Source organism: Ischnura elegans, chromosome 12 (genome assembly GCF_921293095.1).
Source record: "Ischnura elegans chromosome 12, ioIscEleg1.1, whole genome shotgun sequence".
NCBI classification, from domain to species: domain Eukaryota; kingdom Metazoa; phylum Arthropoda; class Insecta; order Odonata; family Coenagrionidae; genus Ischnura; species Ischnura elegans.
In genome coordinates, this window is record NC_060257.1 from 24,066,942 (window position 1) to 24,090,661 (window position 23,720).

At 37.6% G+C, this 23,720-nt stretch overlaps 3 protein-coding genes across 4 annotated transcripts; 2 read left to right on the forward strand and 1 right to left on the reverse strand.

Moving 5' to 3' along the window:
- Window positions 1-594: 594 nt before the first annotated feature.
- On the forward strand, window positions 595-8,825 carry LOC124169579 (ribonuclease P protein subunit p40-like). Its single transcript, XM_046548220.1, has 7 exons — window positions 595-876; window positions 958-1,102; window positions 1,314-1,484; window positions 1,702-1,827; window positions 2,213-2,414; window positions 5,202-5,330; window positions 8,146-8,825. Exons 1-7 carry the CDS (start codon window positions 754-756, stop codon window positions 8,342-8,344), a joined length of 1,095 nt encoding a protein of 364 aa, XP_046404176.1. The 5' UTR covers window positions 595-753; the 3' UTR covers window positions 8,345-8,825.
- Window positions 8,826-10,632: 1,807 nt separating this feature from the next.
- LOC124169487 (bublin coiled-coil protein) lies at window positions 10,633-11,514 on the reverse strand. Its single transcript, XM_046548114.1, has 2 exons — window positions 11,248-11,514; window positions 10,633-11,173 (listed from the first exon to the last, which is right to left on the reverse strand). Exons 1-2 carry the CDS (start codon window positions 11,372-11,374, stop codon window positions 11,001-11,003), a joined length of 300 nt encoding a protein of 99 aa, XP_046404070.1. The 5' UTR covers window positions 11,375-11,514; the 3' UTR covers window positions 10,633-11,000.
- Window positions 11,515-17,228: 5,714 nt separating this feature from the next.
- LOC124168889 (ATP-dependent RNA helicase WM6) lies at window positions 17,229-23,612 on the forward strand. Of its 2 annotated transcripts, none has more exons than XM_046547265.1 (10): window positions 17,229-17,321; window positions 17,535-17,770; window positions 19,288-19,508; window positions 19,721-19,904; window positions 21,057-21,175; window positions 22,103-22,234; window positions 22,311-22,457; window positions 22,620-22,757; window positions 22,837-22,954; window positions 23,116-23,612. In XM_046547265.1, exons 2-10 carry the CDS (start codon window positions 17,566-17,568, stop codon window positions 23,127-23,129), a joined length of 1,278 nt encoding a protein of 425 aa, XP_046403221.1. In that variant the 5' UTR covers window positions 17,229-17,321; window positions 17,535-17,565; the 3' UTR covers window positions 23,130-23,612. The 2 variants fall into 2 exon arrangements, with proteins under 2 accessions (XP_046403221.1, XP_046403222.1); XM_046547266.1 differs by lacking the exon at window positions 17,229-17,321 and adding an exon at window positions 17,355-17,431.
- Window positions 23,613-23,720: the final 108 nt, after the last annotated feature.

Here is a 23,720-nt window from a genome sequence, read left to right on the forward strand (position 1 = left end):
CGCGCCGACACTGTTCTACTGTCAACGAACCCAATTGACTTTTTGGCCGTTGTCACTATTCCTATTTTTATCTTATCTCACCCTTTCTGTGAATTTTCAATTTCCCAAATTCTATTTTCCACTATTTCCTGATATTCTTACGCTTGCACAGCCACAGTCTCATTGTCAGAGTAAGATGAGGATGGAGCATCAGGTCTTGTGCATGCAATCAAGATTGAAATGGTAAAATACAAGATCATCGATTGCTGATTCTGTTTAAGATATCATTTAACTTTAAGCTGTGAGTTTTGCTGTAGTCGGCCCTAGCAATCTAGAATATCGTTTTTTTAGCTAAATATATTGGTAATGCAGATTAAGATGTAGGTACCTTCAGTGATTTTCTAACGTGTAAAAAGGAGAGTAGCCTGTGGATCCTCATAAGGAATTGGTCGTTTTCAGTTAAAATTTAATTGGTTGCTTCCTATTATGGCCAATTATCACATAGTTCTGATCGATTTGATGCCAAAATAGTTCATAAAAACTTCGAGTTCTACTATCGCTTGCATTTGAATACCGCCAAAAAAAAACAAGCGAGAGCTGATAATCACTGAAATCCGGCATGGTGTTTGTTATTATTCAAACAGCTTCCGAATTTTCGTTAGTTGTTTTGAGACCGCTTCATCGATGGAATTATTAATATCATCGTTTCCTGTGTGATTTTTTTTGCGTGTAATACGTGAATGTTCTCCCATTTTCCGGAAATCTTAATTAGTTATGCTTTGTCCCGAAGTTTGGAACTTTTCGCCTCCCAAGCACAGTTCAACGTTCAGCACTGGAGACTGGAAGACTTCAGACGACATTAAAAGTGTCGCAAAGAAGCGTTATTTCAACCACTTAGTAATAATAATATATTTTGAATAGTTTTTTTATTCCCTGTGTGTCTATTTTCCAGTGGTGATCGTACTGTTCACTTCACAGGTCTCTGTTGTACTCCCGGATACTGTTATTGTACCACAAAATTTGATTGAGTCGCTCTCAAATGACTGTGATTATTATAGAGTTTCCAATTTCCCAATCACTGCTTTCATCAATAGCTTATTTTTAGGAAAATTTATCCGTTCAGGTGAGTGAAAGAAATAGAAAATTATGGCATTATCTAGCAGTAGGAAATCCGCATAAAAAATCATCCCAAATGACTGTCAAATTGTAAAGTCACACGTTTACGTGTGAGCATACCGACTAGTCATTTGGATTGTTCAAGTACTTTCAGTAATGAATTCTGCCCTTAAAAAATTCTAGAATTTAAGATACTAAGGAAATCTTGCTAAATATAGGACAGTTCACGGCCCTGACGATTGGTACAAGAGTGGATTGTGACGATTGCATAGCCGTGACACCAACGGGTCATCTAGTTTTGTCTCTGCTCAAACAGTCGTATGAGGAACTGGGCTTGGATGGTAAGCCCTCGGCATTCTGTCGCATGAAGAAACGGGCTACCAGATACTGTAAGTTTACCTCTATATGGGAAACGATTTATGTTGAAATTTCTTGAATCTGGGATTAAACTCTTGTAAAATGTGTTGGAATGTTTTAACGGTGAAAAATCCTCTTTGTCCTCTTTAAGTGAAGTGAGTGGCTTGACATGAAAATGGTCTTAAACTTTTTGGCATTGATGAATGTTATAATAGTTGAACATTTTTTTAATAATTTATCCATATCCAGTGGTGTCCATTGATTTAAAAACCATCAATCCAGAGTCTAAAAAATATGAGAGGATTCACTCTGCTCTATCGAATTTCCAGTCTGAACATGTTTTCGATATGATTCTGGCATGGGATCCTCCATTAGGTGAGTATATTCATTTTACTTCTTTTAATCGGGCACAGTGGCGCCGGCTCCATGGGGTTTGAGGGGGCCCGAACCCCCTCAAAAATACTTGGCTACACCAAATGATTTTTTCATGGCAACTTTCAACTTTGCACGCTTACACATGACTGATTTTCACCCTTTCGACTATCCACTGTTGCACATGACTGCATACAAATTACTTTTTAAATGCAATAGTTTGAGCCAGTAGGAGTTGGATTCATGATGAATAGTTGTGAAAACAATTCATCCATGCTCAAGTTCGTTTTCCCCAGTATAAAATTTATGTATAAAAATGAGTTTTCCCCTCAAAAAATTCTTCTAATGATTTCTTAATATTCTTTGAAAACCTTATCATTATTTCTAGGACAAGAAAAAATTTGCCCATCATCAATTGCTGCTTTCTTTGAAAAGCTTAACATAAATATTACGCAATGTAGCCCCAAGTTCACTCAGCGGAGGGTCAATAATATTAAAGTTCCCATAGTGAAATGGAAGAATGATGATGTTGGATGTGAGCCTGAAGATGTCTTGGAGTGGCTTGGAGCCTTCTCACTTGGTGTTGATCTGTAAGTAAAATACCACTTCATCAAATCATGCATTTGAGATCAATTGTAATAAAATACTCACCTTACCAGATTTAACCGTAATCATGTATTTTGCTCAAAAAAATTGTTGCATTATACTGATGGATTTTATGCGAGTATAAAAATTGTACTCAAGTTTGAGAATTTTTTTCCCATTCCTTGTTTAATGTTTGCAGTTTAAATTTGTGGAACCACAACGACAGAAAAGAAAATTCACTTTTTACATTTCACCCTGGGATTTTATAATTTAGTATTGTTTTTTACACTAAGTTCATCATCAAGGTTACCAAAGAGTGTTATTCCTGTGGTGTAACTATGAGGGGGGGGGGGGTGAGGGGATGTATCCTTCCCCCAAAGCCTCAGAGAAATCAAAAAAATCATTTAAAAATCTAGTCTGGATTTGATGCGTAATAACTGCATATGCTTAAAGTTAAATTTAAGTGCCAAAATGCATTTTCAGGCATGTTATTTTTCACAATTTTTCCTGAACTCTCCGTTTTCTGGGGGGTAGCCTCCACTAACCACCCCTCATCCCCCCCCAAAAACATATTCCTAGTTACACCATTGGGTTATTCCAATAACCAGGTGGATTGAAGAGAGTTGAAAGTTTTCTTTTGTCTAATTATTATCGAGATCTTAGCTTTTGCATTGGGTTTGATATTCAGTTGATGGCTCACTCATTTTATTATTAAAATAAGACATTGCAATATTTCCACTGGGTTTCATTACTACACAACGCGTTTCGTCATCACAAACGACATTATCAAGTGTGACAAGTCTTAAAAAGTTCCTCCTTACACGTATCTTAGTGCTTGAAGGGAGGGGGTAAGGTGGAGGGTGGGGTTTGGGTGACGAGTAGTGAAGATATTGAAGGCTGTGGGGGAAAATGGTAGTTTATAGGGTCTTGAAGAGGGGGGAGGAAATAGAGGTTCCAGGATGGGTGAGGGTACCCCGTATGCCTAAACTGTCTTCTTTCGGGTTGTGGTTGTCTAGATGGAGTCCTCGTCCAGATGATCCCCCCACAGCCTTCAACATCCTCACTTCTCGTCACCCAAACCCCACCCTCCACCTTACCCCCTCCCTTCAAGCACCAAGATACATATAAGGAGGAACTTTTTAAGACTTGTCATACTTGATAATGTTGTTTGTGACGACGAAACGCGTTGTGTAGTAATAAAACTCAGTGGAAATATTGCAATGTCTTATTTTAATAATATTTATTAAGAACTTCCACCATATCATGCCCAACATCATACAAGGCTCACTCATTGTTTAGGGACCAATAGTCTTATGCTACCTATTCCTCAGATCTTCTTTATGATGACAACCCATGTTCCCTAGAATAGTATTTTTTCTGTATGGCATCAGGGGACCTGGAGGAAGAAAACACTAAAACTCTGTAATGATATCTGTGAACTAGAAACATTGCCTCTTAGAACCCTTACATAGTTGCCTAATGTGGACAAATAGTGTAAATATTAGTTGTTGATTTTGAATGCTTTGTTTGAAATTGTTGAGTATTACAAATGTGTAATGATAAGATCATGTGAATTACCATGCCACCAAGAATGAAACTTTACAATTCTCCTGTCATGACATTCTCACATTTTACTAAATTGATGACAGTCAGGTGCGGATCCAGGATTTTTTTCTGGGGGCACTAGGGTCTGGCAGGCCTTCTCATATTTTAGATTAAAAACAAAATATGTGCAACAATTACTGTAGAAAATATTCTCTTTATTTTGATATGAAAGTTATTAATATTAAATTAAATGATCGAGGCTCCGTAATGTGCGAAATTTTCTTTATTATCCCACTTAATTTCCAATATGGCAATGGGAATAAATTAATACTTTGGCCTAGCACATTAAGTGATCACTTTGGTAGGAACTACCACAAGGCAGCAACCTGATTTTTGACAGAAACAGCCGCAAACTTTGGCATATGAAAAATTCCCCGAAAAATGCTTACAAAACTAATACATATTACAGTCCACATCATAATTCCATATCCAAATAACACCTCCTAGTGAAAGCTTTGAAGAAACTAATTTAGCATGGTCACAAGCCAATTCACAGGGCTAAGATCCATAGCACAAGTAGCCAGAAATAGGTAAGCTCGCCTTAATGGTAGGCATGCAGTCAACCCTTAACAATTCAAATTAACACAATTAAAGGAACTTCATGAGTAAATCGCACCATGCTTAAATTGTCTTGTCTAGTAGTTTCTTAGTACTGGAATTAATTTTCAAGATCAGATGAGCAAGATAATGTGGATCCATTTGAAGAAAAAAACAAAGTATTTAAAAGCATTTCCTACGAACAATGGAAGGACCAGACTCAATGAAACGAACGTAATGATAACTGTATTAAAAATCTTGTCTATTTTTAAGCATATGGGGGGCATGTGTCCCCCCTCTTTAAATACACCTATGATTACAGTGGAGTCCGTATGAATCATTCCATCTCTAATGAACAAATCTTTGTCCCTTAGAATCTCAGATTTTGATGATAATTTCTGTATGGGTCTATATACATCCCAAACTATGTACACGAGAATAAATATTCATTTCTCACATGATGAACAACGACTCATGGAAAATTTACTGAGAGATGGGCTGCAGTATTTTTGCGTTGTAATATGCCTCACAGCCATGCACCCAATCAGTACATTTTTGGCAAGATTGATTTCTATGTTCATATTTTCTCTCTCATAGCAGAGTGCCATTAAGCCTATTTTCTTCTTTTCATGTGCACAATCATTCATCAGTGGTGAAGAGGAGGAAAATGAAAGTATTTTTTCAATGGAACACACAGTTATGTGCGGACAAACTGCCCACCTGAAAGGGAAGGGCTTCTACACACCATCGAGGATAATCAAATTTTTAGAAAATCTAGAGTGAGTTATGAATTTTCTATATCAGCAACCCTTGTTATTGGTGACCAGTGGGTTGTCCCCAAGGTGAAAAGAGGCAGTCGCCACATCCACCTCTAGGGAGGACCAAATGGCATGTTGTCAAATTAAAGTTATCTGGTGAAAGGGGATGCCTATTTTTAAGTTTTCTTTTTAGCAATATCTGCTTAGCTGTAAATATTCTTATAACTTATTGTATGACAGCCATAACTACAATAGGGTAGTTTCCTTAATCAAAGAAAACGAAAGGCATTGCTTGCTATTCGTTACCCACCATTAGTGTATTCATAATATACAATTTATTTGGTTTTAGAAATCCCAGTTTAGACGAATGTTAATGATCAATTTTAACCTCATTTGAAAAAGGCCAGATTGGCGCTCATGTGATGCCACTCCACGTGACGTCACAGGGACGTTGATGCGATACAAGTAGATAGGACTTTTACATTGTCTGAGGCATATATGAGGCACAGAGCTCAGGGAAACATCTCTTAATAATAACCTATTAAAATTGCCTGTGATCAGAAAGTTTCCTTGGTTTGATAGGGTATTAATAATCCTTAATTAAACCATGTGCTACCTACTAGCAGGGTACACTACACTACTGCCATGCTCGGCAGCAAGCAGCCTGCATCGTAGCGGCATTCATAGCCTCGCACCTAGGTGGCCTCACACAGCTGCAGCCAGACGTCAGATGGGCTTTTCCCAGCATTCATGCTCAGCCTTCACGTTTTCGCGTGCTTGAAAAATTTCACTTTTCATTAAATCATGAATAATAGATATGTATTGTCGTTTAAAAATCTAAAAGCATGAAATACATACTTCAGGAGTAATAATCTTACGATATAGGCAATTAAAAAAATAGGAAACAACCCTAGAGTGTAGGAGTTATACCTTCCTCAATCTCACTATTCAACCAGAAAACCTATTGCGGTTCATCATGTCAGCTGGTATCAACAGAGCTAGGGTTTGTTCCTTCACCAAGGAATTATTCACTTACTCTGTATCAAATTTTTTCGTAAGCACCCCTTGTTTTATCATGCTAATATGTTTGTTTGTCATTTGTTTGCCCCAACAAATGTATTGCAAGGCCTTGCATGGCTTATAATGATCGATAATACCTATATCATACTTCAATAGAAAGAAATCCATCTATTTATTCTTCTTAAAAGACATAAAAATGCATCTTTTGGCATTTAAACATTATTTCTATGTTTCCATCGATCATAGAGACTGTTTCGCTCTTCGACGGTACATATTTTTATGCATTAATCTTTCACTACAAAATTATTTTTTTAATGGTGAAAGGCAAAGTTAGGAGTCATGTATTAGCTACTTTTTCATGAGTGTAATAGGGTAGTTTCCTTCATCAAAGAAAACAAAAGGCATTGATTGCGATTCGTTACCCACCATTAGTGTATTCATAATGCACAAATTATTTGGTTTTTGAAATACCAGTTTAGACGAATGGCAAGGGTCAAATTTTATCCTCATTTGAAAAAGGCCAGATTGGCGCCCATGCGATTCCACTCCACGTGATGTCACAGGGACCTAGTTTCTACACGAGAGGATAGGAGTTATACATCGTCTGAGGTTACCAATGCATGCATGAGGCACAGAGCTCAGGGAAGCATGTCTTAATAATCACCTACTAAAACTGGCTAAGGTCGGAAAGTTTTCTTCGTTTGATAAGGTATTAATAAACCTTTTTTAAGCCAAGCGCTACCATTCAGCAAGGTACTCAGCTACCCGCTGGCAGCCTGCGACGTATCAGCGCTAAGCCTCGCCTCAAGGTCACCTCACTGGGCGGGAGGGGGAACCAGAAATACGACGTACGGAGATATTTCCCGGCATTCATACTTGAGCCTCGCGTTTTCGCGCGCTTGAAAATTTTCACTTTCCATTTAATCGCGAAAAATAGATATTGTCATTTAAAAATCTAAAAGCGTGAAATACGTACTCCAGGAGTAATAATCTTTCGATTAAGGCAATAAAAAAATAATAGGAAACCACCCTATTCATGGTTTTGGTGTCTCAATACATTGCCATCAGGTTATTGGTGATAATTTCAAGTTCCTGGACATTGAAACATCTTACTTTCAAAATTAATACTTTGGGAAAATATATATGCTTTTGAATTTACTTTACCTTTTCCTTTCCTTCAGAAATCTTTTATCAACAGTAGAAACTCCTGTTTACAAAATTGTGCTTTGTGACATATACCCTCCAGTTTTATGAAAGTTTAGACTTACAATGGATGAGCCATATGTGATCTGATTTTGCACTTCCTTTTTTAATTTCAAATTTTGCTAATTTTATTTTCAATTGCACAGTTTGCCATCATTTATGATATTCTATACCTTATTTGTCACAGATTGTAAAGTTGTAACATAGCAGCATTGACACTTGATTATACTCTTTAAACTGATTCGTCATCAAGAAATAATGCCAATTCAACATTCTATGGAATTAAGTTTATGATTAGTCTTTTGGAACAGAATAATATCATAAAGCAAGGGTTTACTGCATGGAGTATTAATTAACATTTTCCTATGCTAAGAGAAGTGCTGTATGAGAGCTTGCGTAGAAGTGCAGATTTTCTGTTTCAATCACGAGAAAATACAGTTTGGAATTCCTATATTTGCCATTAGTTAATGAAGTACAGTGAGAAGGTCATATTATGGTATTTTCATGAAAATCATATTGTCAACATTTCTAGGTGCAACCGCCTTATCAGATTTATTTAAATTAATTCATGAATCTTATATTATTTTGGAATGTAAGCTAATATTATTTTCAGGGTGTACATTGCCAACAGGAAATTTCCATGGGCAGCTGTTTTTGTTGCTGGATTTGAAGATGCACCAGTTTCTCCAGGATTAAGGGAACACCGACGGTATGGTGCGTTTGGTGATAATTCATACACTTTTCTACTTCATCCTGAAGGGAAATATATAATTTCAACTCTGGAAGCGTCTCAGAAACTTCTGAAGCATTGAGATATTATGTTGAGTCACCAATGGCACTGTGAAATGTGCGGAAAAAGACATTACGGTGAATTTGGGAAGATAAAACCAATGAAATACCTCTCAGATACACAAGTGATCTATTTTCTTAAACTTTTTACTTGGAGAACACAGTTTTCCATAAAACGTCTTCACTCAGAACTTAATGCTCCAATGTATTTGGTGAATTATCGTTAAAAAATATGTAAATAGTCAATCCTTCTTTAAAGTTTTGTAAATTATTTAATCATTTCCTTTTCTAATTTTAATATATGTTTTTCATTCATAATTGCAGTTTATTGTTGTGCATTTATTTCTTCGCATCTGTGTACTGTTTGTCTATTTCTCAAGCATTTCAACTGACGGATTTTGGACATATAAGTTAAAGAAGCCTGTTCTTGTACATTTGACACTAGGATTAAGGTTTCAAATTGAATAAACTCACATTGAGTATTGTTATAAGGATCCCATAATCTAGAATGTGTGTTAATTAATTTCTGCATCCATCTTTTGTTACGTGCTGAAATCAATCTTGAATGATTCAAACACCTAAAGGATTAAGGATTTGAATCCACTATTATCAGGTGTACAGTCTGTGGCAGTTGGTGAAAAAGATCTACAATTTGCTGCCCCTCGCTCCCTCTACTTCCTCAACACCGACAATGAAATACACCGAAACGTAAAATTTTCTCGCTCTTGGTAGAAAAATATAATCTAGACACTGCTCTTACCTGATGCAGTAATTGTCAATCACCCTGCCATTGAATCCTTGCATTGTGGACACTATCTTCTCAATGGTGAGCATTTCCAGCACACCAACCATTCCTGTGATATTGTATCCTATATGAAGGTCTTAATCTGCTTGAACAATGAGAAACTCCTCTATTGAGTGTTAGTGCTGCCCGATGCACAATACACAATTTTAGAGGTGTGCTCCGACAAATATGTCTTCTACTTGATGAGGAGAATCCCTGAAAATTCTTGCTGGCTGCCAGTACACACAGCATACTACCAAGGAGTTAAGAAATACGTTCAATACTCTCACGTACTACCCCATGTCTGGAGAGGTGTTATAAAGACTGCAAAATCACTCAAGATTTTTTTCATAAAGTACCCAATGTGTGATTATTTCTAAGCAGCACCTGATACATAGATTGGGGGGGGGGGCAAGGGGGTTTATAGCCCCCCCTATCACCCTTTGGGTCAAAACAAACATTAGATAAAATCAAAATTTTTGGAGGTTGCCACTTTGCACAGAAGTATTTAGTTATATTTTCCGATATATGTATTTACTTACTTTTACGAATTAACATACAAATTATGTAGCTCTAAACTTAGGGTGTATTTTACACACTTTTGGTAAGTTACAATCTAGTGGCAGATTCAGAGAGGGGATAGATGTGGCTGTAGCTTCCTTCCTCCTTTGGATATCCAGTTTGCACTACATAGAATATATTAATTTTTTCCGACTCCCACTACTGCTGGGAGGTTACCCCCACTTAGCCTTCCTTGTGCCTATCTTGGATCTGCCATTGCTTGTAAGTACATATATCTATTGTGCTGCAGCAGAGAAGCACTTGCTGCCCTTTTGTATAGTCTAGCACTCCACTCATTCTACCTTCTTTGAGTATGAATCTACCGCTCACATTCCAACCAACAGTATTTGAGAGATTCAACTTAAATCTGCCATATTAGGCTTATCTGTAAATAGTATTCACCCTCCTAATCCCATAGATGAGGATTAATAGTTCCAATGGGCATGAAATAATGAAATTGAAAATTTGTGAACAATGCCCGCTTTCTACTAGAAAATATTTAGAGTTCCAGCCTAAGTTTTTTCACATGTTGTATTGTAAGGTACTGGGATAGAGGTTTTTTGCTGCATTTATCTGTAATAGAGGAGGGTATCCAGCAATCATCTTAATTTGGGTGGCAGCATTTTCTTCCAGCTGACATGCTGGTATCTTCCAGTCAGAAGTTCTTACCTGGTGATGTCAGTAGAATGGTTGGAGAAACTGCACATTGTTGCCTAGAGGGCTGTAGGGACACTGCAATGCATAGGATGCCAGAGTCTCGTTCATCAGGCACATCCATAAATAAAGCACATTCAAATTGCAATGGTTAGGTGTAAGCTTTATATCTATGTTTACATAGATATTTTCATAAACATCTGACCGGATTGAATTGGTTACTGAAATCAGAGTATGAAAACCACAAATTCGTCAATGGGTAATAGCATGCATGGTAGTGGAGGAAAACGGTAAATCACTAGACTGAAGTGGTACAGTATGGCAGTATTTATATTTACACTATTCACAATTCTAGGCATAAAGTAACACAAAAATTATGCATACTATTACATGCATTACAAATTTCAGCTTAAGAATCGGTGGCACAATAGTACTAATAAAATTATGATAGAATGGGGAATTAAATTCTCGACATGACTGAAGTTTCAAAAATTTTCAATGAAAATTTTCCTGGAATGTATTTCTCCCTGATTTTTTAAATGCACAAACTGATAGAATGGGCAGTTAAATACTAGACATGATATAGGTTTTAACATTATTCAATGGAAAAATGCCTAGAGAATTTCTATATCCCTGATTTTTAAATACAGATTATAATAATTTACGAAATACATATGGCATTATTCTTTCATAGGCTCCTCTTTTGGCGCCGACTCGTCTTGAAAGAGCATTTTAACCTGCCGGTTGGCTTCTAGCAACTCGACCAGCTGTGCATGAATGTCATCGTTCTTTTTCTCTAGATTGTCGAGGTAAGTCCCAAGGTTATCCAAATGCGAGTTCAGTGCTTCCAGTTCTGGAAAGAGCGGGTATTTAAGTAAAAATGAAAATACCATGAAGGTTTTATTACGTCAAAGGTCAGTATATTACCTTCCTCAACCATATCATCGCTCATTTCCTCGCTCATGCCCTCGTCTTCATCGTTTGTGTCATTCGTGTTATCAGACATACTGCTGTCTTCTTTCCCTGGCGTCGTCACGAAGTATTTCTCTATCATTATCACCCTTAAATTAGCGGAATGCTTTAAATGCAGTATCTACTCTTCGTTTCTCCTGGAATTCATTCGCTTAGACCAGCGAAACGAAAACAGAAAGGAAGTCAGCTGCCTCGTTTATTTCATAACTACCACTGAGCTGGCAACAACGGCTGCGGGATGCATGTTGCCAAATTGCTTCTCGTAACGTGGCGCGATGCATTCAAATTTCTTTCTGATCCGAATTTACGGGCGATCATATCATTTTTTTTCGAATTCTCTTTTACTTTTACCGCTATGCGTTAATTGAAAATGCTTAAGCATTTACCTTCAATGTAGAACTGCCTATTATTGTCTCATACTCATTTGAAATAAGCGTCAATGTAAGTAAGTGGCCTTGACACATTTCTATCTTTAATTTGTCATCACTCTGGTTAACTGGATGCTCACTACATATATTGAAGCTGCGTATAGCAAAGATACAAGCATTTTATAAGCAAAACTATGACTAGTAAAAAAATCTTGCAATCTTAGGAAAATTATTCGGAAATTGATGCCACCAAGGCTTTTCAAGCTGTAGCAAAACAAACTTTTTATTTCCAAGCATAGGTAGGGGATTAGATCTTATTGACATACTTGAAGAACCAAGTGCAACTCCATGCCCTCTACATTGGATTGAAATAGTTTTCATGCGGCTGTTCGAAAGGATATAGTGAAAAAATTGTGCACCAGAGCAAAGGATCAGTTGTTGTAGTGCCTTATCTGTTGGACATCCTCGTTCAAATCTTGCTTGACAGATTTTTTCAGAGGATGCTTCTGCCCAGTTTGGATGCTATGGGCGAAGCAATTCATGTTTAGAGTCAAAAGTTACATTTTGTTGAGTATATTCAAGGCCATTTGTTTGCTATAATATTTAAGCTGTCAATTAAGATTACAGAGGATTCAAATGAAGTGCAAAAACTTTCATTTGTTCTGTTGTCCTCACAAATTCAATCATAATTTCCAATTGTGACAGCCTCAAAGTTATGTCTCAATGTGAATGGAGAAAGAGCTGGTGTGTTTATTTATTTTCCTGCATATTGAATCGTATGTAGGTCTTTAGGTCATTTTACACGGGGCACTTACTTGCACAATCTGATGTGTGTAGGAAGGCGCAGTCAAAATTGCATCGTATAAAGCGGTGAATTGCTAGAACACATGCAAGAATGCACGAACAAGAGGTGGCAAAATAGCCCGTTCTAATTTCGTTCATACATTCGTGCAATTCCTTGCCATATTAGAAATTAATGCAGTTCTAACCTGCGCAATTCCATGCCCTTTGTAAAATGGCCTTTTAACCTTCTAATTCCACTGAAGGATTGTTCGAAAGAAATAAATGTCACAGAGGCTGTGAAAACCACCCTTCAACAAAACAGAATTCCAGGAAAAATGGAGAAGGTGGTACTCTTTAAGGTGGCTCTCCCATGTAAGTTTATATTTTGCTGGCTTAAGAAACTAGTTTGAAAAATAATTAATGAGTTTCTAAAAGCCACTGGTCTACGCATATCAGACCTGAAATGCAAAATTGCTTAGAGGTATTGCATGTCACCCAGGTGGCACAGGAAGTAATGGACCAGCTCCTCAAAACAAACAGTTAATAATTCAGCTCCTGATGATCTTTCCATTCTATTCGGGTTTTCACTGCGGTGAAAATCCGAATAGAATGGAAAGATCATCTAATCAACGCCGTGAAAATCTTCAAACCTACAATTCAGCTCCTGAGTTGGTATGCCGCCTTGGCTACAATGTCTCTCTTATGGACCCCTAATTCCTCCATGAGATGTGCAAGAATTCTCGCACTACCTAGAAATAAAATTTGCTCAAGCTTCATAAGCTGATTCATATTGCGCTGATCAAATGAGCTGGTTAGCTCTGACTTAAAGTAACCCAGCAGAGATATGTAGGAACCACCACCAGCCTTATTAAGACAGTCCTGTTTTTATGATGAAACATGTCTTGTTGTGGTTAACCCTTAGAGTGTGGGAACATTTTTACACGTTTAGCACACTGGCTGCAGCATTTACACAAACTTTTTATTGCTACCTGGATGCACTAGAGCACTTTCCATAACCATAAGGATCTCTAAGGGGCTTTACATATATAAGACCAGCCTTAGTGGCAGGGGGTCTCTTCTGCACTGGCTGGCAGCTAAAATCGTGAGCTCCTGCAGCCCAAAGGTTAAATGGCCACATCCCTGTTTACATCAATTAACCTATAAATGCCTAGCATGCCCATATGAGCACAGGCAGCGGTGCCGACTCCATGGGGCCTGAGGGGGCCCGAGCCCTCCCAATAATTCGTTACAGATGTGAGGAAAAATGTGTCAGACTTGTTGATTTTCCCCGGAGTGTTCAGATATCGAGATTCGAGTGATCAGGGTTCTAATGTTGATCATATGACTCTTCTAAAATGCTTAAAAAACTTAAAATTCACTACTTATAAAATTTACCGGGACAAGGTCCCCGGTTTGGGTCCCCCCAATATTTTTTGTAAGTCGCCACCCCTGAGCACAGGCAAAAATCTCCACTAATGTAGAGTTTTGAATCAAATCTGGCAATGGAGGACAACCATTGAGAATGCAAATCCGGCCAGTGAAGCTAAATGGGCTACCAAAGTTATGAGTCCTGAGATTCCATCCAAAAGAGCCCACTTTTTCTGAAAGGGTTCTGGGCAAATTATGGGGGGCACTTCAGCCAAACCTCCCCCCACTTTGGAGGTTACAGCCTGAAAAACAATAGCAGGGCCCAGGGGCGCAGCTAGGAATTAAGGCTGGGGGGGTTTAGGTACAGCTAATACCAGGGTGTGTGGGGGTATGGAATACCCACCAGGATAAGCGGTAGGTGTGAGATTAATAACTTGCGGAGTTTTAAGATAAATGGTGAGTTTTACGGCTATGTGAGGGATATCTTATTAATCCTTACACTATTCTATAAATAATATTTATCCAATTAAGTGAAATGGATGTAGGTTTGAAGATTTTTGCGGCGTTGATCAGATGATCTCTGCATTCTCTTCGGGTTTTCACCCGTCCGCGCATTTTTTTTTTTTTTTTTATGCAGTGTCAGCGTCTTCAGGTCGAAGGTGAAGACGCTGACTGCAATGTCAGCGAAACTGTTGTCGCTAAAACCCAATGGACGCAGTGAAAATCCGAAGAGAATGCGGAGATTAAGTGAAATGGATTAAACTTAAAAATTTCTCTGAGCTCTGGGGGGCAGTGGCACAGCAAGGGGGGGTTTTGGGGGTTAAACCCCCCCCCCCCCCAGAGCTAAGAGAAATTTTTTATTTCAATCCATTTTACTTTAATGGATTGATATTACTAATATAATAGTGTAAGGATTAATAAAATATCCCTCAGAAAGCCGTAAAACTCACCATTTCGAATCGTTTATCTTAAAATTCCATAATGTATTAATCTTGCACCTACCACTTATCCTGGTGGGAATTCCATACCCCCACACACCCCGGTATTAGTTGCGCCTAAAACCTCTCCCCAGCCTTAATTCCTAGCTGCGCCTCTGCTGGGGGGGGGGGGGTTTATCTCCCAAAACCCCCCCTCCCTGCGCCACTGGCAGGGCCACCTGCAGACTTCTTGTGGCCTGGGGTAGAGTTTGGGTGTTAGGCCCCACTCCCCCGAAGAGAAGTACCAGAAGTACTTTAACTCTGTGGCTCAGGGCAGTCTGCACCATCTGCCCCATTACTAATGTAATGACTGCAAACATTAGTTTTTTTATTATGGAAACCCTTGTTTGAGAATGGATTTCCTGTCTGTTCCTGGATGTACGGACATTATGGTGTGTATTTGATTAACTTTGCAAAGAACTGCAAGCTTGATTCTAGCTGCACTATACCATGCATAGGTACTAAGCTTTATTCCTACTTCACTTTTCTAGCTTGATTCCTTCAGGAATTCAACTTATACAGGCAATGAAGTTGAGGTGAATTCAGCCTGCTATCAGCTGACAATCTTTTGGAGTTTGTCAAGTTTCACTCTTGAATGTCTGATGTGTCCAGCTTTGCTATCCCTGACGAATATCAGTAGATTTGAACACGCTAACAAAAGTTTTTATTTAGAGATTGAAGATAATTAGTGGATCACAAGGAAAAACAAGGAAGGGCAAAGAGATTTTCCTAAGAATTCCCACAGAAGAGGTCAACAGAGTAAATGAGAAACCTCCAAGAATCTTGTTCAGATGCTTTGGGCAATGTAACAATACAATCATAATTCCACCAATGCTATGAAGCCGTTTTCAACAAAATCTGTGATGATTTTGCTACAGTTGACAGGTACCTAGAGGACTTACAGGAGTGTCTTGAATATCTCCACAGGTAAATACAACATTTCTCCAAGGACCCCACTAATCCATATGCTATTATGGCCAGGACCCCCACCGATTCCTAAACCCAATTAATTAAAATTAACTTTAAAGGTAAATTTCCTAGTTCCCTACCCCTCCACAAATGAGCTATTAGCTGAGCTAAGATAATGTTGGTACCTCGCCATATCATAGTACCAGGTACCTGAAAATAGCCAAATTAAAAGTTTTTGTTTTTTAAATTTAAATATCTTGTGGACCACCTGTTGGACACCACTTCCGTAGAGGTTAAAAGAAACATGTTAGGGGGTTTTTCTATTGTGCCTTATCAAAAGGTGATGGCAAGGATTTGTAAACGCTTTTAACATTTATCTAGTATTTGCAGTTCATTCAAAGGGAATTTTAAGGAGGGTCTCTGTAACATATCATATGATGTATTTAGGAAATCACATTAAACAAGTTACATATAGCATGCTCCATGAAAAAGTTACAAATTCGTGTAACAATTTACATTGTGTTATAACACGATATTTTGTTATATAACACAATGTTACACTGATTTTCGACTTTTTCGTAAAGCATGTAATGTGTAAATTGTTTTATAAAACATGTTACACAGTGTACACGCTCATTGAACATTACAATAGGGTCGTCAAATAAAAAAAAAAGGCAGGCACCTTCATAGTTTTCAAGAGGATTTCAACAACTTGAAAACCTGACTAGTCTCTCATATTGACTCTGAATTTTTTCCAGGATGAAGTTTAGGTTAAATAATTTTTCCTCCACTCCTAGCTTTGACCTTCTGTACAGATTCAAATGATTGAATCGTTGCATGTGAATGTACGGTGGAAACATTACAGAAAATAAGTAGAGGCAGGAATTACCTAATACACGCATTCGATGATGCTTACATATGATCACGATAGTTAATTCATGAATCCAATGCCCGAATATGAAAATAAAATTCCACCTGCCTATTGTGGTCCACAGTCCATCCTCCGCTGTTAAAAATAAGATTCGAAATATATATTCAAGCTCTTTTATAGTTCCTTTGAATTTTTCACGTGCATCGAAGTTTTTGAATTCATTGTAATCCTATATGTACTCGATTATCACCTGATTAATTTGATAGTTGAAAGCGTTGAAAGTATATGTACGCTATGTTTGAAAAGTACGCTACTAAAATTTCCTAAATTTAAAAATCGTGTTCGCGCGGTTATATGAACAACATTTAGCATTGCAATGTTATATATTTCTAAATTTCATAAAATAAATAAATTCTTAATTAAGTATTATCATAAAGTAACTAAAATTCAAAATTTAAATGCCTTGTTTAAGCAATATAAGCCGGCAACACCGCATTCATAGAGGGAATTGGACGGAAGTAATGATCAATTGAAAAGATTTTGAGAATTTTTTCATGTTATTTTCCCGTATAATCGAACAAAAATTGGATCATTTGTTTTAAAAATATAGAATTTGTTTTTTTAAATTCAATTATTTACATGAGTTATGTACGAAGTACAACTATTTAACATTACTGTACTCAACTCGACTACAGCTGTGGACGGCGCCATTGCTACTTGTTAGCGTCCATTGCCGGCTTTGGTTTCTGGGAGGTAAGTCTAACCTGGTGAAATCCTGCTGCATCTGATATAATTTGAGCATTGAAATAGTAGGAAACTTGTTTTTAGGGTACATTGGTTAATGTAGGATTTGAGAAGCTACGGTAAATTTTAGGTTTTGAGGAAATGTTATCGATATTGATGGAACTTCGGCGTTAGCACTCAAGATTGTTGGTACTTATTTTTCTGAATGTTTGTTTGTTTCAGTGTCCCTATCCAGACGAAATATTACTCCGATATGGCAGACAATGACGATCTTTTGGATTACGAAGATGAGGAGCAAAATGAGACTAATGTTGTCGATGGCTCGGGAGACGTCGCAACAAAGAAGGACGTTAAGGGAACTTATGTTTCCATTCACAGCTCCGGATTTCGCGATTTTCTTCTCAAGCCGGAAATTCTGAGAGCTATTGCAGACTGTGGATTTGAGCATCCGTCTGAAGGTAATTTCAACCCGTACAGTTATTCAAAATGGCTGCTGAGAGATTTTTTACCACGTGTAGCTAGTTTACGAGCGTGGCCTCGGTTGCATGCTGGGCAATGTTTGCCTTTTTCCACAACCAGCTTGGCGGCATTAAGCAAGGGTATTGCTTTAGACTGTAGACTGGGGCATATCGATTTAAAATTCAGAAGTGCATGATTTTTCCATCTTGTGTGCATCTGCGCAAATGCGTAACTGGTAATATACCTGTCTATTTTGTAATCTCGCGTTCAGGTGTTTTCACATCTGTTCTAGCAATTCACCGCTTTACATAACGCAATCGAAATGCGCTTGCAAGTCCCTCATTATATCAGTACATGTCCCGTGTTAAATGGACTTTCAATCTCATCGCCTTGTTGGCGGTGCATGTTATTCATGTCTTATAACAATGAATGTATAAAGGATGACCTCTCGTGAGAAATGCATTAAATTATTTCTCAATTATCAGGTGCAAGCAAATCCCGTTTCGTGGTAAATTCTTATGTTCTCTTATCTTCGGTGGTTTCAAGCACACTCAGCCAATGACGTCATGACCAAATAAGAAGTGCCGGAACGCAATTTCCGTAACTTTTAATAGACTTGTAATATCAGCCGTATTTTTTATTGGAACTTTATTTACATTTTGTAACGCGTTAGACATTTTGAAGCAACTAAAGTGACATAAGTGATAGCTATTATGTTATTTGCTAACCAGTGCCGGACGGCGTACCGACAGCATGGCACCACTGCTCTCGGCCTCATTTGGTACTATAATTGCTCTTGTGAGTTGAACTCTTCCCTCCAATTTCTACTGAGTATGAGCATGGCGGTGTAATTCTCTGCATTATTCAAATGAATCTTCTATAATTGCGGTGCCTTTTTGACGTGTAACAGTTAAGCGAAATTAGTTTAAAATTGGCTTCCAGTAACTTATTTCGTCCCGGTACGCCGAAGAAATAGTGGTAAATTAACCTAAAAATTTAAATAATACGCTGAATAAACACAGACCCGGCGAGAATCGTGGCATCTATTCGTAATCGAATGAAGATCAGATAACTATTGTTAGTGACTTGAATCAACTTCGACCGTTGGTCGTGTTGGCAGCTGATGTAGAATTGTCTGAATCTAATTACATTTATGCTACTTGTTTTGTCTTTAATACTGCAAATTTTCTCTGGTCATATTCGATATTTATTTTGCGTAATGATTACTCGTTTTTTTATTTTCCTTGGACTGCTTTTTCCTAATTTTGAGTTATATAGTCATTTGTGTCGTCCACCATGGAGAGCACAACTCAAACCGTATAATATGAGAGTAATATTTTGTTATAAGGCTTGCACTCTTAGGCTAACTGCCTTTTCTCTCTCTTAATCATAAATTTTGTCTTATATATCACGATCAAGGCGTCTTATAGCGTGACAAAATCGACACATTCGCTTCAATATTGACTATTACATTGAAGTCCTGGGTTATTAATTGATTTCCTGTTTGACTTTTCAGTTCAGCACGAGTGCATTCCTCAAGCTGTTCTTGGGATGGATATCCTGTGCCAGGCCAAGTCTGGTATGGGTAAAACAGCTGTCTTCGTTCTAGCCACTCTGCAACAGCTGGAAATCGCTGACAATCAGGTCCATGTGCTCGTTATGTGTCATACAAGAGAACTTGCTTTTCAAATCAGCAAGGAGTATGAGCGTTTCTCCAAGTACATGCCGGCCATTAAGGTGAGAGCAATGAATCCTAATATAAATAATGCACTTGCAATTGTATCAGTTCCTTGTGCCCAGTATCTCTTTGATCTTATTGCTTGAATATCTACATTGCTATCATTGTAATTATCATGTAGTGTTATAATTGGTTCACATTTTATTGATTGGGCTAGTAACTGATATTACCTTGGTTACCTTAAGGATTTAATATTTTGTTGTTCTTGTAGGTTGGTGTGTTTTTTGGTGGCCTACCTATCCAAAAGGATGAAGAGGTCCTGAAAAATAGCTGCCCCCACATTGTTGTTGGAACTCCAGGTCGTATTCTTGCCCTGGTTAGCTCCAAGAAGCTGGTGCTGAAGCATTTAAAACACTTCATTCTTGATGAATGCGACAAAATGTTGGAGCTACTAGGTAATTGGTGCTTATGTTTCATAGTTACCAGTAACTATTACTTTTTGAATCTAGACTCTTGATATGTAGGGGCTTGAATTGCTTCCTGTTTACTTGAACATGTATACACTTCCTACTTGTATCAGAACAAGCTTAATTGTTAGTTTAGTTTGATTTCCTAGCAATGTTAGTTCTAGTTGGTCATGCTAGTAATGTTAGTTCTAGTTGGTCATGCTAGTTGGTACTCAGTAGTTGGGCTCTAAGAATTATTTGTCTGTTGAAGTTTGCATAATATAAATTTATTATTTATTCATCTTGAGAATTGATTTGATTGATCACTCAAAATTGAAATCAGCACACTTGGTGGCCAATTCATGCATCTGCTGCTGTTTAACCAATTGTGATGGGCATAGACTGCGAATTCCTATAGTGAGTTGACACGGAGCTAGGGGTAGGAATTAAGTGCATGCTTTAGTCAATTGGACTTCCAATATTTATGTATCATGGTATGCAATTATATGCCACATAGTAAACAGCTAACAGGAGTTCTAAGTATCTGATGCAATGTTCCTATCCCATTCAAAGCATTGTGTGCATTTGTCTCAATTTTTACCCGAAGCATTCTGAAATTGGCAAGTGTTTGGTACTTAATAATGACAATTGTGAGAACATTGCAGTTAATGGGTTGCAGTTGCAGTTTTGGGTTAATGCTTATGAAATTTAGTTACCTCATTAATTTTTTATAGACATGTCGGATATCTTTGATGCACTGAAAGCAACACAGTTGATTGCAATATGTATGTCTGAATATAGTCCCCCTTTTTTCCAAAAATGCCCGTGATAAAGTTAAGGGGGGGACTAGATTCAAACCCATTTTTTAAATTTTTTCCCAAAACTCAAGCCTCAAAATTAGGGGGGGACTATATTCGGAAGAATACGGTATTGTGCATGAAGGTTATTTTTTATCCCTAAGTACATGTCACAGTACCAGCTCCAGACTTGATGTAATTTTCAGTTCTGGCGTTTCTATACTGTGTACAGCAAATATGTTGGTTCTATGCTCCCTCCCGTATGGGTAAGGAGTACGCTACCATCATACATTTAAAGCCTATCTAATAATAAAATACTGGGTGGGATGAGAATAAGCTTATTGTTTTTTTATTCTTCTTGCAGATATGAGGAGAGATGTGCAGGAAATATTCCGCAACACCCCACATGGAAAGCAAGTTATGATGTTTAGTGCCACACTCAGCAAGGACGTCAGGCCTGTTTGCAAGAAATTTATGCAAGATGTAATTTATCCTCCGAATTGTTACATACCAGTCACTTAGTTTAAAATATGTTCATGAGGTTGATACCCTGTGGTTGGGGTGTTGTATCTGAGGTTTCTTCAGTTTGGGGCAGAACCTGGAGTCAATGTTAGGTTCTTAAATTGCTATTGCATTGTGAGCCAGTCATCACTCGATCCAAACGAAATTCCTGTTCATCTTCAGAGTAATAAGATCACTTTCTTGACTATCTAACTAGCCAAACTCAGACTGAGAAGCATTGTTAGGGCCTGTTTTAAAAATTTGGGGTTTGGGAATGGGTTATTTTGTTAGGAGAAGATTAGAAGAGCAGAAGATTTCAAGAAACGAAGAGAGAAGAGAAGAAAAGAAGATAGCTTTAGGTTGGGTTAGGATGTTAGGCTCCGACCATAATGCCAAATTTAGTGAAAACATGAGACCGTGAATGATAAAAGGATTTTCTTTGTGGGATGTAAATGGGCTAACTGGCCTCTGATGAGAAGGGTTTGAGGATTGATAAATGCCACTGCCTGTTCGGATCCATCGGCAATATCATTCTACAACGTCTATCACCCCTTTGCATGGAGACCCAGTGGTGGAGGAATTCCCAGCCTCTACCAACGAAACCGTATGTAGAAAATGGGGATGTAATATTGGTGGTGAGAATTTTTCCCCTGCATTCCATCACTCTGATTAGACAACCTAAAATTCAGATGTCAGGCAGAATCTACCCCACTCCAGGGTTTTAGGGTTTTTAAAAGTGCATGAGTTATTTTATCAGTTAAATTTTAAAGGGTGTTTTGATTTTGTGAATTTATTTTTAAAACTTGATAAATTTTCAATTTGTTGAATGTCAACTGGGATTTGGAGGTGGGGTTTGTTTGTTTAAATGTGCCTTGTTTGTTGTTGTTTCTTCCTTATGTTGGGGAACAGCCTATGGAAGTCTATGTTGATGATGAAGCAAAACTTACTCTTCATGGTCTGCAGCAGCACTATGTGAAATTGAAGGAAAATGAGAAGAATAAAAAGCTGTTTGAATTACTTGATGTTCTGGAGTTCAATCAGGTACTTAACTTGGTTTCCATTAATCATTAAGGTGATATTTTCCTTCGTTGCAGCTGTTAATTGTATCTTTTTACAGGTGGTCATTTTTGTGAAATCTGTTCAAAGATGTATGGCCCTTGCACAGCTTTTAATTGAACAGAATTTCCCGGCCATTGCAATACATCGAGGTATGACTCAGGAGGAGAGACTTTCTCGCTATCAGCAATTTAAGGATTTTCAAAAGGTTTGATTTAAAATAAGTATACGGCTACCTCAATTCTAACGTGATGAAACTTTGATAGGGACATATGACTTATGTGATTATTTATCTAGTGCTGAATATCTTAATTCTAATTAGTTATTAATTCAACTTGGATGTATACTAATTCAATTTTTTTCATTTTAGAGAATTCTTGTGGCTACGAATCTCTTTGGCCGAGGAATGGATATTGAGCGTGTTAATATAGTTTTCAATTATGATATGCCTGAAGATTCTGATACTTACCTTCATAGAGTAGCTCGTGCTGGCCGATTTGGGACCAAGGTACATGGAATAAATGTGGAGTCTTAAATTTATCTTAATTTTATTTATGGTCTTTACTTAATAAAACTTCTTTTTACAGGGATTGGCTATCACCTTTGTAAGTGACGAGGGTGATGCCAAAATTCTGAATGATGTACAAGATAGGTTTGATGTTAACATAACCGAATTACCTGATGAAATTGACCTTTCCTCTTACAGTAAGTATTGTCAATATTGGACCTTCCTACTACGTCATGATGAATTTCTTATCTGTACTTTTTTGATGAAAGAATCTTGAACTCTCTCACTGATGCACCTTTTCTTCCACATCAGTGGCTTTTGGAAATTCGTCATTTAATACCTTGTTTTTATGTTCTAGTTGAAGGACGGTAGAGGCAATAGAAGAGATGTTTTATTTAATTCGTCTTGCTGGAAGAGAGGTCATTTGGATGTACCAAGACTGTGCAGATGCTGCTCTCACTATCCTTCCACTTCTATCTTATGGACTTAATTTGTGATGTGTTAGATTTCACAAAGCCGTGAAGCAATTGCACTTAATTCCAGAAGAATGCCTGAAATGGCATTCATCAAAGTATTTCTGATGTGTAGTGACAGACTATTCATTTTATTTTTATTACATGTTCAGCAATGCAAGAAATGATAGCCAGTGATGTCATAAATGTCATTATCGTGTGATCTGGTTTCACTAAATATCTGTGAAGCCATTAGGACAGCTCATGAACTTCATATGCATTTGAATTCAGTGGTGGACTTAAGCATTATTGTTCAATATGTTATTTGTGCAGTAGTGTTCTCTAAAAGTAGTGCATTTTATGTCGTGTGACGATCAAGTATAATTATAAGAACTAACTAAAAGCTTGTTTTGTTTTCATTTAATGTGTATTACTACACCTCAATTTCCTTTTCTACGGTTATGCATTTTATAGTCACTGTTTAAGGAGAACCTACAGATATTCGTGGAGA